Source organism: Esox lucius, chromosome 20 (genome assembly GCF_011004845.1).
Source record: "Esox lucius isolate fEsoLuc1 chromosome 20, fEsoLuc1.pri, whole genome shotgun sequence".
NCBI lineage: Eukaryota > Metazoa > Chordata > Actinopteri > Esociformes > Esocidae > Esox > Esox lucius.
Window position 1 is genome coordinate 28,757,892 of NC_047588.1, and position 20,270 is coordinate 28,778,161.

The window sequence follows — 20,270 nt, forward strand, 5'->3', positions numbered from 1 at the left end:
GCCATCATACTGTTCACGTTTTATTATTAAAGAGACAGTATTATGCTTCACAACAGAATAATTTAGAGAGATACAAATATGGAACTGCAATTTTTGTGTGTGTATGAGTGTGTAGGTGTTTTTGAGAATGTGCCTGTATCAGAGTGTGTGTTATGAGAGTACATGAGTGAGTGTGTGTGTGTGTGTGTAAACATGTGTCAGTAGGAGGGTATCTTATTTTAGAGGAAGGCACACAGTCTCTCTAGGACAGAGGGGTTTCTGTTGCTGAGGAAGATAATTTCTTTCTTCCCTTCATCTGTCTTACCTGACAGAGAGATAGAGAGTGGTAAGAGAAATGGAGAGAGATGGCATGGGAGAGACAAAGAGAGGGAGAGACAAAGAGAAAAATTAATTGAAATAAGGTATCAGAAAACTCCAAACCAATATACAGGTCTGAGGTGAGTGACTCTCACTGTGTGGGTGCTGGAGCCAGTGGCGGTCCAGGTAGTAGAGGTAACAGCTCTCAAACTCCTTCTCACTGTAGTTGGACACTGGTACCGGAATGAATGGGTCCATGCTGTCAAAGCCCTCCTGTAGGGATCAAACCACTGATGGTTCATTGGTAAATATATAGCTAGCTTTCTGACTGGACCATAGTATGACATGATGTATGCAACCAAGTCTGAAAAGTATTTTAACATTCCCTTCCCAATACAACATATTAAGGACGAAGTCATGAACCCTGACCTCTCCCAGCAGTTCTTTGGGCAGGTAGGCAGAGCTTGGTGAGTAGAGTGACCCCGTCTGAGACAGCGTGGCAATGACAGCCCCCCCACACTAAGGAGAGACATGTCACTTTATAAATGCATTTTGGAAATGATTAGATGGAGGATAAAGATGTGAAGCAGTTCTCACCCAGTTATTATCGATCATCTTCCTCAAGTTATGAATTAATGTCAACTCCTCTGGAGCCACCTGCATGTGTATGTGTGTGATATGGGGAGAAAGAGAGAGACAGGATGAAATGGAGAAAGAGACATATCAGTCTGGTACGCAAACAGCAAAGACACCAAAATGGAAGCCACAAGAATCGACAATATTTTTATGAAGCACGTTTTAGTACCGGGCTCTTGTCCTCCTTTTTGATAGTGGTCCTCCCCCAGAGACTGTTGACTCCATCTATGGCCACAGCCAGCCTGAAGCCCTCAGACTCCTCAGTCTCTGCAGCCTGTAGTCTGAGCTCCTTCAGGACCGCTCCCACTACATCACTGCTGCTCTTCACACGAGAAACTCCCTGGGGTCATAGAACAACAAAAGCAGTCTTGTCTGTTATTCTTGGTGTTCTTGTAAAGGACTGCGTAAGTACTTAACCCCAAAACACAATTTTTCACCATCCCATACTAGTGTCGGGTGCAGAGCGGACTGAGGTAGGTTTACCTCCACGATGTCCTGTGCATAGCAGGATCCCATTCAATTTCATTTTTTTTTTAAATCCAGTGTTTGCTGATGTCAAGCAGAGCCACACCATGATGCAGCCCCCATTATGATTAACAATAAATAGGCAGTAACGTGTAGGGTTTGTTCCAAACATAAGGCTTTATATTTAGGCCAAAAAGTATATTACTTTAATGTGTTTTATGTTTTGCAGTGTATTAACATGCTTTGCTGCATATAAAATGAGCATGGTTTTCTATACATTTGCATCCTTTTTACTCTGCCACATTAGTCATAACAGGCACTACAATGTGATCCATCCTCGGTTTTCTCCCATCACAGCTAAAACGCTGAGGAAGGGGTAGTCTTTAAAAATGATTTCAATCCTTATTATTTCACAGTTTAGTCCACTATTACGATCCTTTATAGATATTGCTCCTGCAGTCACTACCCTTCCTGGGGTCCACATAAAACTTAAAACCCACAATTATGAGTACAGAATAATTATAGACAACATACAGGTGAGCCCATATAAATTATGTAATGTGTTCAACCAAATGTACTGTGGACTAATTTAGGGTTGTCTAACACAAGTTGTTGACTACATATGCAATAGCAATATGTATGTTATCACTCATTTATAATTTTGTAAAATATTAATTTTATACAAAAAAAAAATGCGCAAATCAATGTGAATTTGTTGACTGGAGCCCAGAATGAAAGCACAGTGACAGTGGACTCACCATGTCCACCAGCTCCCCTAGTGGACTTCCCTTCTCAGTGCTCTCTCTCTTGGTCCACGTGTATCTCTGCCTCAGCTTGATCTAAACAGCACCAAGGAAGGCACAGTAGAGCTTGTTGTGGAGCTACACACACTGAACGTCTCAGGTTGGGGAGGCAATCAGGAGGTTTTTATACACCTGTTCATTACATTAATGCTAGAATTTACTTAAAACTAAACCTAGACCTGTTCTGGCAGGACACATCTACAGTACAAACTTCAATGTATTTTATTGGAAAGGTCTACCTTGGAGAGGAAACGTTCATTGGTGGTTCTGAAGTTGCGCAGCCAGTTCGACGCCTCGATTGGTTGGTCGAAGCGAGAGGTGTGGTAAGACGAGGGCAGCAACTCCTTACAGTTCTTCACCCATAGGTGGGCTATGGAGGAGGAAGAGGTGGAAGGATGCCAGGACATTACATCTCAATTATCACAGTCTTTTGTGACTGTGTGTGTGTCTGTGGTTTTGGTGTGAGTGTGTGTTACCCACCATCGGGTATGTGTAGTACAAGCCATCCCTGTGTCGAGCAGTAGTGGATAGTATGACAGAGAGACATGGTCTTCCCACTTCCCTTTAACCCGTCTACCCAACCGGTCAAGGTCAACAACACTGGTCGTTTAGAAACATACAGATCATTCCCTTCCCTTAAAAATAGCTCAGATCTAAAGACACCAACAGGCAGAAGGTTGTTTTGGGACATTACTCCACAGCTCAAAGCTAAATTGGGGTGTGATCAGTCCAGCTGGTGTAGGATACAGAGTAGGTAGCGTACGGCGGGCTTGCTGTAGTCAGCTGCCTTCAGGTAAGATATCAGCTCCAGAGCAGGCTGCCTCACCATCACGCAGCCCTCGTTAAAGGTCTTCACCTGGACACGGGCACCGACAGAATGGTGACGTCAGACAAGCCATTTCACCGGCAGAACAAAACAAATATTGAAAGGCCTGGGATGTTTTCACTACACTAACATGTTCAGACAGACAAACACACAGTACTTGTTGCTGGTATCTTGCGGGGAGGCCGTGGGGGAAGATGGTGTGGAGGTGAGAGGTGGGCAAGGTGTAGTATTGCCCTAGGTGGCGCTCTGACTGGCAGGCCTGGGGACAGAGGGATAGGAAACATCAACCCCACAACACTCTCCACATTCAGCATGACACAGCAGAAAGTGTGACTGACTGATATGGTAAGTTGATTGCATCCCTCACCGGGTCATTCACTTGTGTCCGGAAGACAGAGGTCTCCTTTCTCAGCTCTGGCTCCATTGCAACCTCCTCCAGCTGATGGCCACACCCACTGCCATGGAGCAGCCGCACCTGAGCTATCTGTCCACAACATAGTTGCATCCCACAGGAGACACAGGTGTTTGTGTCCAATACAGGTCAAAAACAAAGTGCTTATATCACTGCCAGGGAAACTGATGAAACTCTGGAGCAATTAGTGTTAAATGCCTTGCCAACTGAATTGTCACCGTGGGGATTTGAACCAACAGCATTTCAGTTATTGACCCAAAATGCTAACCGCTAGGCTATCTTAATATTAATTAAAGCTTCAATCAGCATTGAGCAGGTTTCAGCATTAAGCTATTGCTAGCCAGATTGCACTTTAACAGGACACATATTCAACTCATGTCCATAGCTACCAAGTGGGTTCTTCCCTTTCACTAGTATCCCTATGTGGTCAAGTGGAAACACCATTCATATACAAACTATGGCCACAATCCTTATCAAGTGTACGAAAAGTAATCACACTTAAAACCAGTCATTTGACACTACAAAAGTAGTGTTTGACATGCTTTTCACAAATTCAGAAAATGTAGTATTTAGCCTAGGGGATAACAAAGTATAACATTGTCATAAACTATGAATATCGTGTACACTTGATGTTGTATGGACTTACCGTTTGTCTTAATCTTAAAGGGAATAGTCTGTGCAAGGTCATGGTCTGGAACATAAGAACATAAATCCAGGTAAGTGAGTCATGGAACTAGCAACAGACTCCTGTGACACTGCCAATGGCCAGTAGTAGGACATGAATGCTAGTTAACCATTGAAACAATGTCAGCTCCCAAGACATGGATGGTATGAGTCTAAAGCAGTCCAACTTCAGTGTGAAACAGGATAACATGATAATATGGTAATTATACAGGGTGATTCTATATAGGACACCTTCAGAGATGCTTAACTTCTTTGGCCGAATCGAGAACGAAGTTAGCAACGGCAAAAGCAGGTTAGTTGAAACATGTCTGCAGTAATGTTGTATGGTATAGGTCAACCTGCTACGGGTAATAGAGCATTACATTATTCCGTTTCTTGATTGCATAGTTAGATACTAGATATAGTTTCAACATGCGTAATTAGCTAAATTCATTGGCGATAATGAGTCAAAAATAGGAAGATACGTTTGCGCAAGCTAACATAATTCGATAGCTAGTTAACCTTGTATACAGTCAATAGCCACAAACCTGTGCTAGCCTGATCGTATGCATGCATCCTCGTCTTGCAATGAAGCAGGACTGCATCAACATTATAAAAATATCAACTTACCAAAAAATGTATTTTTTGGATTAGAATTAAGATCGAAACGGGCTAGGTCATGTAGATACAAAGGCTGCGAAGCTATTTTAATAACACAAGAAAGTTGCACAATTTCAGTCAAACTGTCACGGCGTTAAATCGATGGACGCCGCCATTTTGGTTAGCAATAGATAAAGGATGTGACGTGACGATTAAAAATGCGCACTTTGCGTAGATCATCAGGTAATCCACAGCTTTTGTAAATCTTGTACTAAAGTTGTTTTGTTTAACCACTCAATTTTTATTTTTAAATATAAATGATAGGTACAATATTTAATATCTTTAAATTAGTCTATATTGTTCCGCCATTCGGGATGTTTTTACAAAGAAGGCCTATCGATAATCATCTTTTGATAGCGACCACAGATTTCCTATCGTTGTGTCATTATCAACACACTCAGAATGTATATGTAAAATCGTTTAATATATACCTTAATATATTATGAGCCATATAAAAAGACATTACGTTTGTTGGCTACAGGCTATAGCCCAGACCTAGCCTTAGACCAAGGGACTAATATTTTACATTCAACTATTTAAAAAAAATTAAGATGTTAATGATAACGTTCAAAATAAAAATAAAACTTCTGAAACAATAAAAAACAGTAGGCCTAGACCTTAGTTGTTAGGCCCACAGGCTACTCTCGCATACCCTCTCTCTCTCTCCCTTCTCACCCGCCTCTTGTAGCTCCTGAAACTGTTTGCGGTGTGTTGCTTTTAGCTTGTTTGAGACTGCTGTGGGAGCCATACTGTAGCGTTCTACTACGGGCGCTACTCCCTCAGAAGCCCGGGTTTTGTCAATGGGCGTTAGTCCGCGCCGACTTCAACCGTGCCAGGGTAGAGCAAGGAACGACTTCAGATATGCAAACAGGTAGAGAAAACTGTTTGGGAAAGAAGGGCCAAGAGAAAGCAAAGCTTGAGGTTTCGGAGCTTATGTCGTCGCCATTTTGTTAGTTTTATATATATATATATATATTTATATATATCATTATCGTATTAGGCTATTAAATCATTAGGCTATTATTCTGTGAACATACGTTTTAGATATGCTAGTTTTTGGCTTCTGAAGATGCATATTGAAGTGCCAAGTGTTTTTATTATTTTGTTAAACCGCACATAGCCAGTAGTTTATGGCTAAATTTTCTATTGAAAGTTGTCAATGTTAAGAGATTGCGGCTCATAATTTATTACTAGTGAAGCTTGCAACGATTCGACGAATGGAAAGCCTTGCTGTCAACAATGTTTGGCACAGTGACGCAGCCTCACGTGGAGCATTCTCTGTTCTCGAGTATACCGTCCTGTAAAAAGTACAGTAAGTACACCCCCGAGAAAGTTGTCTTTTTGACATATTTGGACATCGATATGTAATATTCACTTCAACACTATTCACAGATAACGTTAACCTTATTTCACAAATGTCACTGAAAGATATTACTTAAACGTGACTGCAATCTGCTCTATTAATCAAAAATCCACATAAATGCAATTTTCACATTGTGGACAAAGTACACACCTAGCAAACGTCCATCGTGTCTTGATATTATTTATTGAGAGCAGATGCTTCTTTCTTCCTGGCCTCCCACTAGTAGGCTATACCAATAGTCTCCTTTTGACAGTTGACTCCTGCACTTTTGACATTGATTAGAGGCCTACCCCTTGATTTTACCTTGGCATTCTAGAGACATCTGTGAACATCTTCATCCCACCATCTGTCCTATGGAGATTTTCGGTGGTCTGGAATATTCTCCATTTGTAGATGATCCGTCAGTGGAATTATGTATTTGAATTGCTTGTAAATTGCTTTGTAACCCCACCCAGGCTGATGGGTATCAATGCGCTTTGGATAGGTCTTTTGATCTTAGCATGATCTGTTACCACACACTCATATGGTTATGACCATACCATGTTTATAATCTTTATGGAAGGCTGGTCCCAACCAAGTTACACTCTAATTATTAGTTTTATTATTTGCACCTCTTTTGGTGCACCTGATTCTAATTTTAGATGGTAAGAGTAAAGGTGAAGGCTACTACCTTTTACCGTAGAAGGAGATTGTATTCATGTTCAATTTAGTAGCATCACTGGTTGATGAAACTTGGGTTGTGATTTGTTAAATGGCGTTACCTTTATCAATGGATATTGTTGGAAGTTAGCTCAGATAACCACGTGTCCAGATTTGTATGTGTGTAAATTGTATGAAAAAACAATCCAGGGGTGTGCTTATTTTTTCACTTGACTGTAGCGCACGAGCTGATCTGTCTGGAGGAAACAATGTAGCATAACTTTCCTTTTCCCTGGCTAGGAAATGGTTACAAAATAAACATGTTAATATTGTTACTAGCCCGCCATCTAGCTGTCAAAATAAGTTACTACGGAGAATTATACTGTTGAGTCTTCAACTGAGCGCTATGAAAACAGCCGCGCAAATGTTGTCCTATGCAACCAGCCTGTGCGTGTTGACGGAATCGTTTTTCCTAGGCGGAGTATAGAGACTTTAGTTATGTAATCAAACCAATATCTGAATCCATTTCAGGAATATTGATAGGGGTTGAGAGGATACACCATCACCAAGCTCTCAATATGTTTAATGTAGGCGAAAGGTAGTTTGTTTTGGATGACGCGTACACTGGGTAAGAAGCCTGTAATTGCACGATTATGTATCATTTGTAGCATATCAAAACAGCATGATATGTTAGTTTGTATGAAAGTATATTGCGTGCTCCTTCGTTTCCATAATATATTTATTATCTGGGGTGTGGGACCATTGGTAGAATTCTCCCTGCACAGTGATAATATTTATCAAGCCGATGTTGCTGACGCAAGCTTTATAAGGCAGACAGAGGACACAAGGAGAGAAAGGGGGCATGGACTTGACACAAACATTTCATTGTGTTTCATCATACAGAATTGTAATAATTGTCATCAAACATATTGCAGTTGCATGGATTAATTGGTTAATGTCGTTATTAATATTAATATGATTTATTGGCTACTATATTTTAAATGGCTAGAGTATATGAATGACAACAACGGCACGTGTCATAACCTGTTTGTGTTTACTGTGCGTAATACCTATACACTACCATACTTCACACAAGCAATTTTCTCAAAATAAACTAAAGGGTTATGTTGTCATGACATGATAATGAAGTAAAGCCTGGTTTATCATTCGGTGAGTTACTGGGCATCCCTTCCAGCCATCAGCTGAAATATTATAGTAAACTGCGCTTCTACTGTTATTATTACTACATTATCACAATTTACTGTATTTATGTTGTAATATATACTGTAGTATTGACTGCCATATATTGTTGTAATTAATACGCAAGCATACTTAGTACACAAGCAAAGAGAGCGGGAGTGTTGAATGGTCCATATAGGATAAATTCTGTTCTTATTTACTACGAATGGGGTGCCTGTACACAGCACATAGCCGTGGCAACCACGAACACCCCAGACTATTGCTATTATAAACCGGTTACAAACCATCTAGAGTGGTAAGAAACGATGTGATGTCATACCCATGGTATACAGTCTCATATACCATGGCTCTCAGCCAAACAGCATTCAGGATTTGAAGCACACATACTTAATTAAGAGGGGGTGTCAAAAGTGGCCGATATACCAGGCCAAAAGGTTTTCTTATGCATGACGGATGTGGAGTATTTGGACAGTGCTCACTGTGGTATATTGGCAATACAAACCACCAATGCCTTACTGGGATTAGTAACTGGCTAGCAGCGCTATTAGTGTAGTAGAAAGTGCTGTGATGTCATACCCGTGGTATACGGCTTCCTATACAATGGCTATGAGCCAATCAGCATTCAGGATTCAATCCAACAAACCGTGGCATTCAGCTATACAGCGATCAAACCATCAGCTTTGTAATGTGGTATTTACTATTTTCATACAGTATCCAACTGTAATATTTACTATAGTATTTATTTCAATGTATTTTTTTACACGGAAATATAGTGAACTGATTAGAATAAAAAATACATTCTAAAGCGAAGATTTTGTAGAATCCAAGATCACTACCTGCTTTCATTATTGCTATCATAATGACTGTATTTTGTGAAGTGTTGAAGCCAGGCAGACTGGCAGTGATCATTAAATCTTTATTTAGCAAAGACGTTCGCGCGCTGGTCTTTTCCTGAGTTGCTCCGAGTGACGGAGAGTCGTAGCTGCTGTGCAAGATACGTTTTGTTAAATTAGTAAAAAAAAAGAACCTGCCGACAAAGAAAAATAGACATGATAGCTAGAGAAATCTAAGATTTTGTAGTTATCTGACTATAACGCTTGTGTTGCCAGCTAAATTGTATTAATCTCCATCTAATCTAAAGTAACAATGGTCATCATTTTTGTATGGTCTAAGCTAGCTTGCTGTTTTCCTGGGTAGATTGAAAACACATTAATTAGCTAATGTGTTGACGTTTCATTTGCTAACATGATTAGGACCCTGAGTAATATCTAAGCCGCACAAACCTATGTACAGTTGACAGCGGCGCTAATTAACTAGCTATATTTTAGTGTAAATATGAATTGACATTGAGCCTCAGTCAAATTAACTAGCTATATTTTAGTGTAAATATGAATTGACATTGAGCCTCAGTCAAATTAACTAGCTATATTTTAGTGTAAATATGAATTGACATTGAGCCTCAGTCAAATTATTGACTGTTGTGATTGTATGCTGGTTTTATGGAGTTTGATATTGGGTGGGGGGGCACATTTTATATTGTTGTTATTAATGGGGGGACCAGTTCGCCTGCTTGTAACATTGTGGTAACATCTCTCTCCTCCTATGCTTTTAACTGTATACCAGTAAATTACAAGGGTATAATTACATTTTGTGAAATACTTTCCTTTGTATCAATACAGTGATTGACCAGTGGAAAGATACACCAAAACTTTGGAGAGTCATAGGAAAAGAAAGAGAGAAGAAGAGGTGATTGCGGAGAGACAAATAGCAGGTTTTGTCAAGGAAGATCATGGGAAACTGAAGGGTTTAGCCAGTACAATGATCTTGTTCAATAGGAACTGCTTTTATATGTTAATTAAGAGATTAGATATTGTGGGGAAAGGGCGTTGTAGACAAAGTTTGCATAAAATATCAGAAGACTTGTGTGTACAGAGCATTTAGGCATTTTGAGAATGTTTGTATGTTTATAGAACAGATATGAATTATGTAGCTATACATGCTCCTCCTGGTGAATGTCTAAGTTTGCAAAAGCTCTACAATCTCACATGCAATAAAACGTTCATAATTTAAAATAACATCTGTCAGGGGCATCCAGAGTGGAGACACATGAAGGGACAGCCCGTTGGCACAGAGGGTAGCCTTTTTGACTCTCATTTTGACTTGCCAATAGAAAAATCCCAAGTTAACAGTCTCTTGTAATACTTATCTCTATTGTAATGAACCTTTTCATGTTTATCTTAGGGTTTTTTTGTATTAATAACAATACTACGTTTTTGCTCTCTTGGGGGTGGGGGTGTGACTCTTGACCTCAGTATCTTTGGAGTGCTAGATAGAGCCTTCCTGGGAACCCCTGTCCTACAGTTTACATCACAGTTCTTTAGTAAGCATTACATAACAGAGGCACAACAGTGTGATGTATAGTATTCTACTACCAAATGATATGTGGGGAACTTCTGATAACAGAATGATATTACAGTGCAGTGTAGTATTCTAAATCATGCGTTCAATTTGGTGCAGTTTAGTATTCTATAGCAAACAGCGTTTTACAGCATACGTCGGTTTACTGCGGCGAACATGGGCAGGCTGATATCTGTGTATCTGTTATCCACGATCCGCGCTCCATCAACAGTGTGTTTGATTAGAGATGGGGATGCACCTGTCGTTTTGGATAATAACAGTGACAGTCCGCCAGGTTGAATAATAGAGAGCCAATGATTTAACCCGCTGCTCAGTGAGTGCTGACCGAGGATCACAATGACAATAGTGTCAAATGAATCTGTCCCCCTGACATGGGCTATATCCGTATGTTAAGATACAGAAGACTGATGGGAGCATGTCTGGCACTTCTTCAGTGAAGACAGACCGGCACTTAAATTACGACTGAGAGTCATCATTTGAACAGTAATACTTGATTGTAAAAAAATGAGGATTTCTCTACAGTGCATATATGCAACACCTCCTTGTATTCGCTTGGCTCTTGGTATGATCCAAAAAAGCAACATGTAGCCTATATCATGATCCATATTCTTACAGTGGAAACTGTTTAAACCTGTTGTACCATCTTGACATTGTCTTGACAAGCAAGGCTATACTGTAGTGTTCAGCGCTCCATCCCAACATGTCCCTCTAGCATTCATCTCACTCTGACCTACACGAGTCTATACTGTGTTGCGTCTCTGTTGTTCTGTTTTGGGGTTGTCTTGGTGTTTACATCTGGGTCAGGACAATGTAGTGGTCACAGAAAAGGTGACAAGTGGTCAGATGGACCGTGAGCTCTAAGTAATAATATGGTCTGATGGGAAACCTTTTTTTAAATAAGAAGGACAAGACATTGTTCAGAGTCTCATTTTCGTAAAAATGTACAACATAGTGTGTCAGGAAATGGATGAGTGTCTCAGAGACTGGGAAACATTTTCAGGAGATGGCTTCACTCTGCATTTTAATCTGTTCTTGAAACTACATACAGAGAAAGGGTGTGTGAGAGAGTGTGTGCGTGTGTGAGTGAGAAGGGGTGAGGGGAGTAAAGTAGGGCTGTTCAGGGAAATGTTATTGTAGGGTGTGTTACTTGCCATAGCGTCACATTAAAAGTCAATTTACAATTGGGTCAATGAAAACCTTACTTGACAGAGGAAACCAGAGGAGGGAGAGGAATTCACACTCGTTTCCAAAAATAAGTTTTGCCCATTCCTACGGATTTGTGTTACAGGACTACCGAGAGGGGAGGAGGGGAAGGGTCTAGACGTGAATGGAGGGATTGAGGTTGGAGAGGAGAAAAAGACAGGACATGGGGGAGGAAATATGGCTTTGATTAGCATTGATACAGTGCCTGGTGCTGGGCTGACCATTTTACTGTGTGGTCTGGGGAGAAGGAGAGAGAAAGAGACATGGAGGGAAAAGAGAGTAGAAGCGAGGGCTGCTGACAGACATGAAACAGAGGAGGTTGAAGAGAATCGAGAGAAAATAAAGGTGGTGTAAAGTAGAGTGTAGGGAGAGAGAGAAAACTATTGGGATTGTGGGGTGAAGAGTGGGTATTGAGCATGAGCCCTCTGATCTGTAATCACTTCACAAATGAAAGGAAGATGGAGAGAAGAACAGTCAAAAGAAGGAATGATACCTTTTCAAAGAGTAAATTCTGTTTTCCAGTAAGTGCAGGCATTCTTGGAAAGGGCTGCTTTGTTGAGTATGATTGGTCCCTTGGGGTTCCGTTCAGTGAGGTCATTATCTGAATCATCTCCTGAGTGACTTTACTGCCATCTGCTTTATATGACTAGACACGCACACACACACACACACACACAGCTTGGGAAACTATATTGAAGCTTTTTCTTCAGGACTTTGGATGGAGAGAGAGCAGAGGAAAGATAGGTAGCCGGCTTGTCCTGTTGTTGGATTTAGCATAATGTTGTTTTGTCAAGCTGGGTGATGTTTTGGTTAGCTGCACTAGAGTACCTATTATTTTGATTGGCATTCAGTTATTCTCCAGTAAAGCTGAAAGGTGATTTTTATATTGTTGTATTATTGCAACTAATGTCTGATGTCCATCCAATGACTAATCTCTCCCTTTTTCTTTTTTTGTTTCTCTTCATCCTCAGTTCAATGCTGACTGACAGACACAGAGACAGAGCACTGGAAAGTTGAGTCTAGAAAGTCTTTGGTGTTTAATCGGTGGACCTAACCTTTCACCCCTAACCTTTCACCCTGGGTGCCACACCTTCCAACCTTCCCCCCTCTCATCTCTGATGGACCAGAGAGCGAAGGGGGGCCCATCTCCACCATCCACATCCCCTCTCCTGCCCCTTGCTCCACCTGGGCAGCACCCGGAGAAGGAGGGCGGCGGGGGGAAGAGAAAGAGGAGGGAGAAGGAAGAGGGCAGCGCAGTGCTGGAGGTACTCATCGAGGGGCACTGTGGCACAGCAGGGCAGAGTCAGCTCCCATTCCCAGGCAGAGAGAGGAGCTGCTCCGAGGGCAACGTAAGGCTGAGGATCGGAGTTCAAACTGCCAAACGCACCAAGAAACCCCCCAGGACTCTGGAGGGCTATGAGTGTGTACCCCCCATCAAGACCCACCAGAGACCTGGGAGGGGGCCAGTGGGGAGGGGGGGTCAGGAGGGAGGGGGGAGCGGACAGGGCAACAGCCCTTGGGAGAAAGGGGATGGAGGGCAGAACCAGGGGTCGGACCCCTACACCAATCAGACCAAGAATTTGGACTCCGCCTCCACTCCGCCTCTGGCTTCGTCATCATCGACGACAACAACGCCCCCTATAACCGCTCCCAGCTCATCCGACACACAGACCCTGCCAGGCAAACGGGTAAGAAGAGAACACTGCTGCCTCTCTGAATAACCTGTCTTCTCCTGATTTAGCCACATAATGAATTATATGCGAGGCTACCAGTGTCTCAGTGCTAGGCAGCATATTGAAGCTCCCGCTAACCTCTCCTGTAGGGACATTTAGTATGTATATTACATGTTTCCTGGCCACTCAGCCTGCTATGTGACTCAGGGCCCTTGACATTGTGCTTAATGGTTTCTGGTAACCAGGTGAACTGACTGATTGTCTGAACAGAGGAGCAGCAGGGGCGGCAGCAGAATAGTGTTTGCGTTGGAATATAAAAAACAGGACTAAAAATAGTCAGAGAGCACAGCAACTAATAGCAGTTAATCCAGACATTGGTCCAGCAGCTCTTGTGACATGAGTACATGATTTCTGTAGCTGCAAACACTCCCGTAAGGACGCAGCTACGCAGCTCCCAAATGACAGGACCAGCATGAAATGTCAGGCATCCTCGTCTCTATTAGTGGCCATTTATAGCTACCAATAGCGCAGCTGCCTCTCCGTCTCTCTCCCCATCTCCCTTTTTCTCTCCTCTGACAGGTTTTACCTCTCCTCTGTTCTCTACATGCTCTCATTTGTCTTTCTCTCCATCTATCTCGTGCTCCATTTCTCCTTTGCGTGTTAACCCCATTTCGGTCTCCACACCTCTGCTTCTCTCTGCTTTTATTTGCCCTCTTTTCTCTCTGTCCTCCCTCTCTCTCTTTGTCCTCTTTTTCTCTCTCTGTGTCACTGTAACTCTCTCTATCTTTCTCTCTCTCTCTTTGTCCTCTTTCTCTTTGTGTCAGTGTAATTCTCTCTCTCTTTGTCCTCTCTCCTTCTCTCATTTCCATGTCCTCTCTTTGACCCACTAATGCTAATGAACTAAACAGCTATGACATAGAGTACAATACATTTACCTACATCTACTTCCTTGTCAACAAGGACACAATGCAATAAATTATTACAGTATTTTATATAATATAGAAAATTACCAGAGCAATATCATACAGGTCAAACTATGTTTGTTTTAAAAATCTTGACTATTTGAAGTTTATGGAGATATTTATTACAATACTCACATTCACTGAAATCTGATAATATTTTTCAAATAAATTCATCCCAGCAGGTCCCTGCGAAACTGGCCCATGAGACAGAGAGGAAGTCTGACACTTCACCAGGAAAACTAGGGTACTCTGACCTTCCTGGTGCCCACAGCAAACTACCCTCACCTGCCCAAACCAACCAAGCAACCCCCTCTGACCCCACATCTTCCTCCCCCCACTCCCCTCTTCCCTCATCACCTCGCTCCCCCTTCATTAAGGACCCTAGCGATGAGAAGGTAGTTGGTGGGGATGGTGGTATGCTGAACGGGGGAGTACCTGTAGTCACTTGCCGTCCTACAAGACTTACAAAGGTCAAAGGTCGCAAACAGGACTGTTCTTCCACACCTGTCGTCACAAACATGAATTCAACAAGACCCCAAGCCTCCAGTCCCCATCAGTCCGACCCTGCTGCCCAGCACAGGACTACAAGCCCCAGGTGCCCTCTTCCACCTGCCCCAACTACCCCGCTGCTTCAAAACCAGCCAGGAACCCCAGTGGCTGACGGGATAATAAATCCTGCTACTTCCCAAGGCATTAGCTGTGGAGCATTACTACAGTCCTCTGTGGGAAATGACAGAGTGAGAGAGGAGAAAGCCAAGAAGAAAAAAGAGAAGCATGACAAAGTCAGGGTTGAGAAAGGAAAGGGCGAGAGAAGGGACAAGGGAAAAGGGAAGGAAGGCCAAGTGTGTAATGAGAGTCCAAAGAAGGACAGGTGTGAGACCGAGAAGGAGAGAACTGGGTTGGATTGGAGAGGGAATAATATGACAGGGAAGGAGGAGGGAGAGGGGGAACGAGACAAGGAAAAGGAGAAGCCCAAAGACGTGCGAGTAATGAATAAATCCCCTTCTACAAAGTGTCAGCCGTTGTCTGAGGTTCAGAGCAGGAAACCTGGTACACCCGGCCCAGACCCAGACCCAGACCGGACCAGAGGATCAGGGGAATCAGATGATCCAGATTCCCTCTCAAGACCCGTTGTCCCTCCTTTCAACTCCACTGCCTCCAACTCCTCTCCTCTCACTGCTTGCCCTCCTCCGCCTCTCCTCTCTTCATCTCCTCCCACCTCCCCTCAAGAGCAAGATAGCCGGCCACTGAAGAAGCGTAAGACCAGACGGCAAAGCTGGACAAGGCTGGTGAACCGGGCTCAGAGACTGGCAGAGAACCCAGATGCCCCCCCAGAAGTTCCTGTAGTGGCCCCCTTGACCCCCTCTACCCCCCACAAACCCTCAACTACCACTCCACCCAACTCTCCGTCAGCTGAGTCACGTTTAGCCACCTTCGCCCCCCTACCCCTCAATCCCTCCCCCCTCTCCACCTCTACATCCACCCCTGCCAAGCCCAGACCTGCAGGGCGGCCCCAGTCCCCAACACAGACTCACCTGTCAGCCTCTGACCCTAGCTCTCCTCCTGTACCTGACTGTCCCGCCTCTCAAGCCAGAAAGAGGGGTCGCCCCAAATCCCAGATGCTGAGCACAGAGAAGACCCCACCCAGATGCTCCCTGAGACCTGAGGTGCACCCTGGTGGGCATGGTGAGACTCCAGACCGCCCTGTCGTCAACCCAGTGTTGGATCTCAGTCCCACTCTCACCAGCCCCTCTGGTCCCAACTTCACTCCCAGGAAACGGGGTCGCCCCAAACGGCAGCCCTCCTCCCTTGCCTCCAAACAGACCTTCCAGGACCTTCATAGGAGGACACTGAGTTCCTTTGAAGGTAAGAAGGAGGGGCGAAAACGTTCCTCTGAAAAGGGTAATGGGAAACTGAGGAGTATCATGGGAGAGATGAAGAGGAGGAAGAGGAGGTTACTCAGGGAGATGCTGTCCAGGCGTGGAGGAGGCGAGGAGGGCAGAGGAGGAGAGGGAGGTGGAGAGACGTCTCGTGGAGGCACAGGCGGGGTGTCATCCTCCTTGACCTCCTGCTTCGGTGGTAACCTCGGCCCTCAGATCAACGTGAGTAAGAGAGGAACCATCTACATGGGCAAGAGGAGAGGACGCAAGCCTAAAGCTCCAGTGACCTCAGCCTGTCAGTTCACCCTTCTCCACAGCCTCCCTGGTCCCTCACCCTTCCCCTCTTCCCAGCCCCATCCTCCCCTCACTCACCCGTTCCCCTCCCCCTCTCTCACCCACTCCAGTGGGGCCCAGAGTCCTTACAGTGATGGAGGCTTCACAGAACCAGCTCCCTCTCTCTTCCTCCCCCACCCCTTCTCCCTCCCCTCCCCCTCATCCTCCTGCGCATCGCCACGTCCTCTTTCCTCCTTTTCCTCCTCCTCATCCCTCTCTCCCTCACTCAAGAGGAGTTCTGCTGGCCAGGGACGACAACCCCTTTTCCACCACCCCTCTGGTAGACTCTCCTCTTTGTCTCTTACTCACCCTCATCCCTCTGCCCCCCCACACCAGTCCATCTCCCCTGCTCACCTGAAAGAGTCCACACCCTCACTTATCAGCCAATCACACTGCGAAGAGACGTTGCCTAGAGACAGTAGGCTTGGCTTTGACTCTAACAGTATCTCAGAGCGGGGCGAGAGGAGGAGTGGGGGGAGAGGGAAGGTGGGCATGGGAATGAACTCTGAGGTCACCAGGTCAGTTTTCCGGTCAGGGTTAGGGGTCAGTCTGAAGGGTCAGAGACATCAACCTCCTTCCAAATTGCTAGAACACCTGCCCCCTGTTCTCTCGCCACTCAGATTGTCAGACTCTCCCCCTTCTCCCCCCTCCGCCTCCCCCAGACACACGCACCCTGTTACTCCTCCTTCTGCCTTTGTGGAACCTCGAGACAGGCACAGGCACGGACGGGCCAGTTACCAGGGCCCTTATACCTGCCCCTCCTGTCCCCCCTGCGCCCCCTGCCCCTGCCTCGGACACAAAGCCCCAAAGAGACAAAAACACAAACGCAAGAGGAAGTACCAGCACCTGCTCATGCATGCACAGGACCCGGACTTCCTGTCTGAACTGGATGATCTGATTGGCCAGTTCAGCGAGGTGCGTATTGGGCGCCACCGTGATTGGGCCAGAGCTGGACTTGGGCGGAAGCTTGATGAGAGCGGGGGAAACGCTACTGGAGGGAAAAGACGTCACTCTTCGCCCTTGTCATCGCATCATTTCCGCTCAAATGTGTACCGGATCAACTTGAGTGGATACTACTCTCCTCATCCCATCTCTTACCCCCCTCACCCCTCTTTCTCCCCACTCCCCCCTCACCCCTGCCACCTCTGTGGCAGTAGAAAGCCTGGGCGGAGGTTGAAGTGTGGCTGTCCGACCAAGCCCTGCCAGCCTTTAGACCAGGGTGACTGTGCCCAGGGTCAGAGGTGTCCATTGCAGGGTAACACCGGGTACCTGCACCCCTCCTCTCTCAGCACCCCGCTGTCCTCCCCCTCCACCCCCTCCACCTCCATGCCTCTGGGTTTGGGCTACTATCGAGGCTATCCTCTAAGCATGGCCCATTACCAAACACCACCGCACCCCTCATATTCCCTGCCTCCCCCCTACGCCTCCCATCAGCCCCACCTCCACCACCCTCACCTCCTCCTCAACCCAGCCAGGTTCCACAGGAGGAGGAGTAGGCAGCTGAGGGAGGGGGGTGTGGGTAGAAGGGATGGGGGAGGAGAAGAAGTGGGAGGCAGGGCTGGGGTTGGCTCCTGTCCGGGGGCCCTGCCTGGCCTGTCCTGTGTATGTGGGGGGGCTGATCACAAACTGAGACACAAACATCGTCACAGACCACGTGACTGGGTTTGTGAAAGAAAGGACGAGGAGGGCGTGGTAGGGTCACGGCAAAGGTCAGAGTTCACCGTTAGGTCAGCGGAAGGAGGAAGTAGGACTGGAGGACAAGGCAGTGGAGGGTTGATGGAGTCTCCATGGCAACGCAGGTATGGAAAAGACCTCTCGTCTTTCTCCTCTGCTGCTACCAAACAAGCCTTTTCTTCTTCATCATCACCATCATCAGCAAGAGCAGTAGAGAGACTGAAACACCCCCCCCTCAGCTGTCTGGGCTCCACTCACCTGTCGTCATTTGGGGAGGGCTTGGGGGGACAGCTCAACCCCTGGTTGAGAAATGGTGGACTGGGAGCAGGATTCAGACCCCCCACCACTACCCTGGGCACTCTGACAGGGGGGCAGAGGTCGACCGCTGTGGCAGGGTCAGAGAGAGAGGAGGGGGATAGCCTCACATCCAGTCACGGTCCTCGTCACAGCACCTTCACCCCCCTGACAAACACCAACCTGTTCACCTCCTCCACCAATGGGAGGAGCATGGGGAACGGCAGGGCCAGTAGTCGACCAAGCAGCCAAGACGTGTCACTGAGGAGGGAGGAGCTATCGCAGAAAGAGAAGAGAAGCACAGGTGAGACTGGGTATGGGGCTGGGTGGTGTTGGAAGGCCGGAGAATTGACGTAAGGAGGAAAACAGTATTAGTTGCAGTAAAGTTATTTTTATAACTAGAGCAGGTTTCAGACTTCCTTCCTATGAACAGAGAACCTGGAATGTCTCACACACACACACACACAAAAGAAACACACTCACACACATGAACACACTTTCTCTTGCTTTCTCTCTTTTGCTCTCTCTCTTTTTCTCTCATTTGTTCTGTACACCTCAATCTGTTAATAACTCTTCCAGTATCACAGCGGGAATCTTAGAAATGTCTCTGGTAGAGAAGTTGGCTGACTGTGCTGTTTGAGCCCTGGGCTATGAAGCTATGAGCTGAACATAGTCATTAGTTAACCACCAGAGTCCCTATATATAGCCCTGTCCATGTTTCACTGTCTCAGCTGCTGCCTGTCTGTCTGCCTGCATCCCTGTCTGCCTGCTTGCCTGTCCATCTGCTTGCCTGTCTGCTTAACTGTCTGTCTGGCCAGCTGTTGGAAAAATCCTAGAAGTAAAAGCTGCTCCACCAGTGATGTAGTTGGGAAATTATAGAAAGATGAGAAAAGGAAAGTTGTCTGAAGGTGAAGCGATGGATAGCGGAGGACTGACAGTAGGTTTGGACACGGCAGGGGGGGAGAGAGGAGGGGCAGAAGCACAGCGGGGGGAGAGGGGAGGGGCGGAAGGAGGGCGGGTGGAGAGAGGAGGGGCAGAAGGAGGGCAGGTGGAGAGAGGAGGGGCAGAAGCACAGCGGGTGGAGAGAGGAGGGGCAGAAGCACGGCAGGGGGGGATAGAGGAGGGGCAGAAGCACAGCGGGGGGAGAGGGGAGGGGCAGAAGGAGGGCGGGTGGAGAGAGGAGGGGCAGAAGGAGGGCGGGTGGAGAGAGGAGGGGCAGAAGCACGGCAGGGGGGGAGAGAGGAGCGGCAGAAGGAGGGCAGGTGGAGAGAGGAGGGGCAGAAGGAGGGCGGGTGGAGAGAGGAGGGGCAGAAGGAGGGCGGGTGGAGAGAGGAGGGGCAGAAGCACAGCGGTTGGAGAGAGGAGGGGCAGAAGCGCAGCGGTTGGAGAGAGGAGGGGCAGAAGGAGGGCGGGTGGAGAGAGGAGGGGCAGAAGGAGGGCGGGTGGAGAGAGGAGGGGCAGAAGCACGGCAGGGGGGGAGAGAGGAGCGGCAGAAGGAGGGCGGGTGGAGAGAGGAGGGGCAGAAGGAGGGCGGGTGGAGAGAGGAGGGGCGGAAGCACAGCGGTTGGAGAGAGGAGGGGCAGAAGGAGGGCAGGTGGGTGGAGAGAGGAGGGGCGGAAGCACAGCGGTTGGAGAGAGGAGGGGCAGAAGGAGGGCAGGTGGAGAGGAGGAGCAGAAAGACGGGGGGTGGAGAGAGGTGGGGTAGAAAGACGGTGGAGAGAGGAGGGGCAGAAGCACAGCGGGTGGAGAGAGGAGGGGCAGAAGGAGGGCGGGTGGAGAGAGGTGGGCTAGAAGAAGGGCGGGTGGAGGGAGATGGGGCAGACAGGGAGGGCAAAGGGAGGGAAGGAGTGTGTTGTTTGGAGAGTGAAG

The 20,270-nt window shown here is 46.3% G+C and overlaps 2 protein-coding genes across 13 annotated transcripts in view; one reads left to right on the plus strand and one right to left on the minus strand.

The window, feature by feature from the left end:
• Nucleotides 1-5,550, minus strand: LOC105024440 (28S ribosomal protein S29, mitochondrial). 4 transcript variants are annotated; one of them, XM_013139395.4, is made up of 13 exons: nt 5,438-5,550; nt 4,086-4,130; nt 3,395-3,511; nt 3,185-3,286; nt 2,949-3,057; nt 2,682-2,774; nt 2,441-2,571; nt 2,157-2,237; nt 1,103-1,273; nt 895-954; nt 727-816; nt 453-570; nt 1-304 (listed from the first exon to the last, which is right to left on the minus strand). In XM_013139395.4, the coding sequence occupies exons 2-13, from the start codon at nt 4,125-4,127 to the stop codon at nt 219-221; spliced, it is 1,200 nt and encodes a 399-aa protein (XP_012994849.3). In that variant the 5' UTR covers nt 4,128-4,130; nt 5,438-5,550; the 3' UTR covers nt 1-218. The 4 variants fall into 4 exon arrangements, with proteins under 4 accessions (XP_012994849.3, XP_012994846.3, XP_012994848.3 ...); XM_013139392.4 differs by having other exon boundaries at nt 5,415-5,530; XM_013139394.4 differs by lacking the exon at nt 5,438-5,550 and adding an exon at nt 4,733-4,915.
• The window catches only part of LOC105024439 (histone-lysine N-methyltransferase ASH1L), a 25,216-nt gene continuing 9,291 nt past the window's right edge, over nt 4,346-20,270 (plus strand). For 4 of the 9 annotated variants that reach the window (XM_013139388.4, XM_013139389.4, XM_013139390.4 and 1 more), the window contains exons 1-3: nt 5,704-6,074; nt 12,557-13,273; nt 14,400-18,705. In XM_013139388.4, coding sequence (XP_012994842.2) covers nt 12,704-13,273; nt 14,400-18,705 — 4,876 coding nt within the window. In that variant the 5' untranslated portion in view covers nt 5,704-6,074; nt 12,557-12,703. Of the gene's footprint in view, nt 4,416-5,524; nt 5,634-5,703; nt 6,075-7,217; nt 7,393-12,556; nt 13,274-14,399; nt 18,706-20,270 lie in introns of those variants that run through there. The other 5 variants (XM_013139385.4, XM_013139383.4, XM_013139387.4 and 2 more) reach the window with 5 other exon arrangements.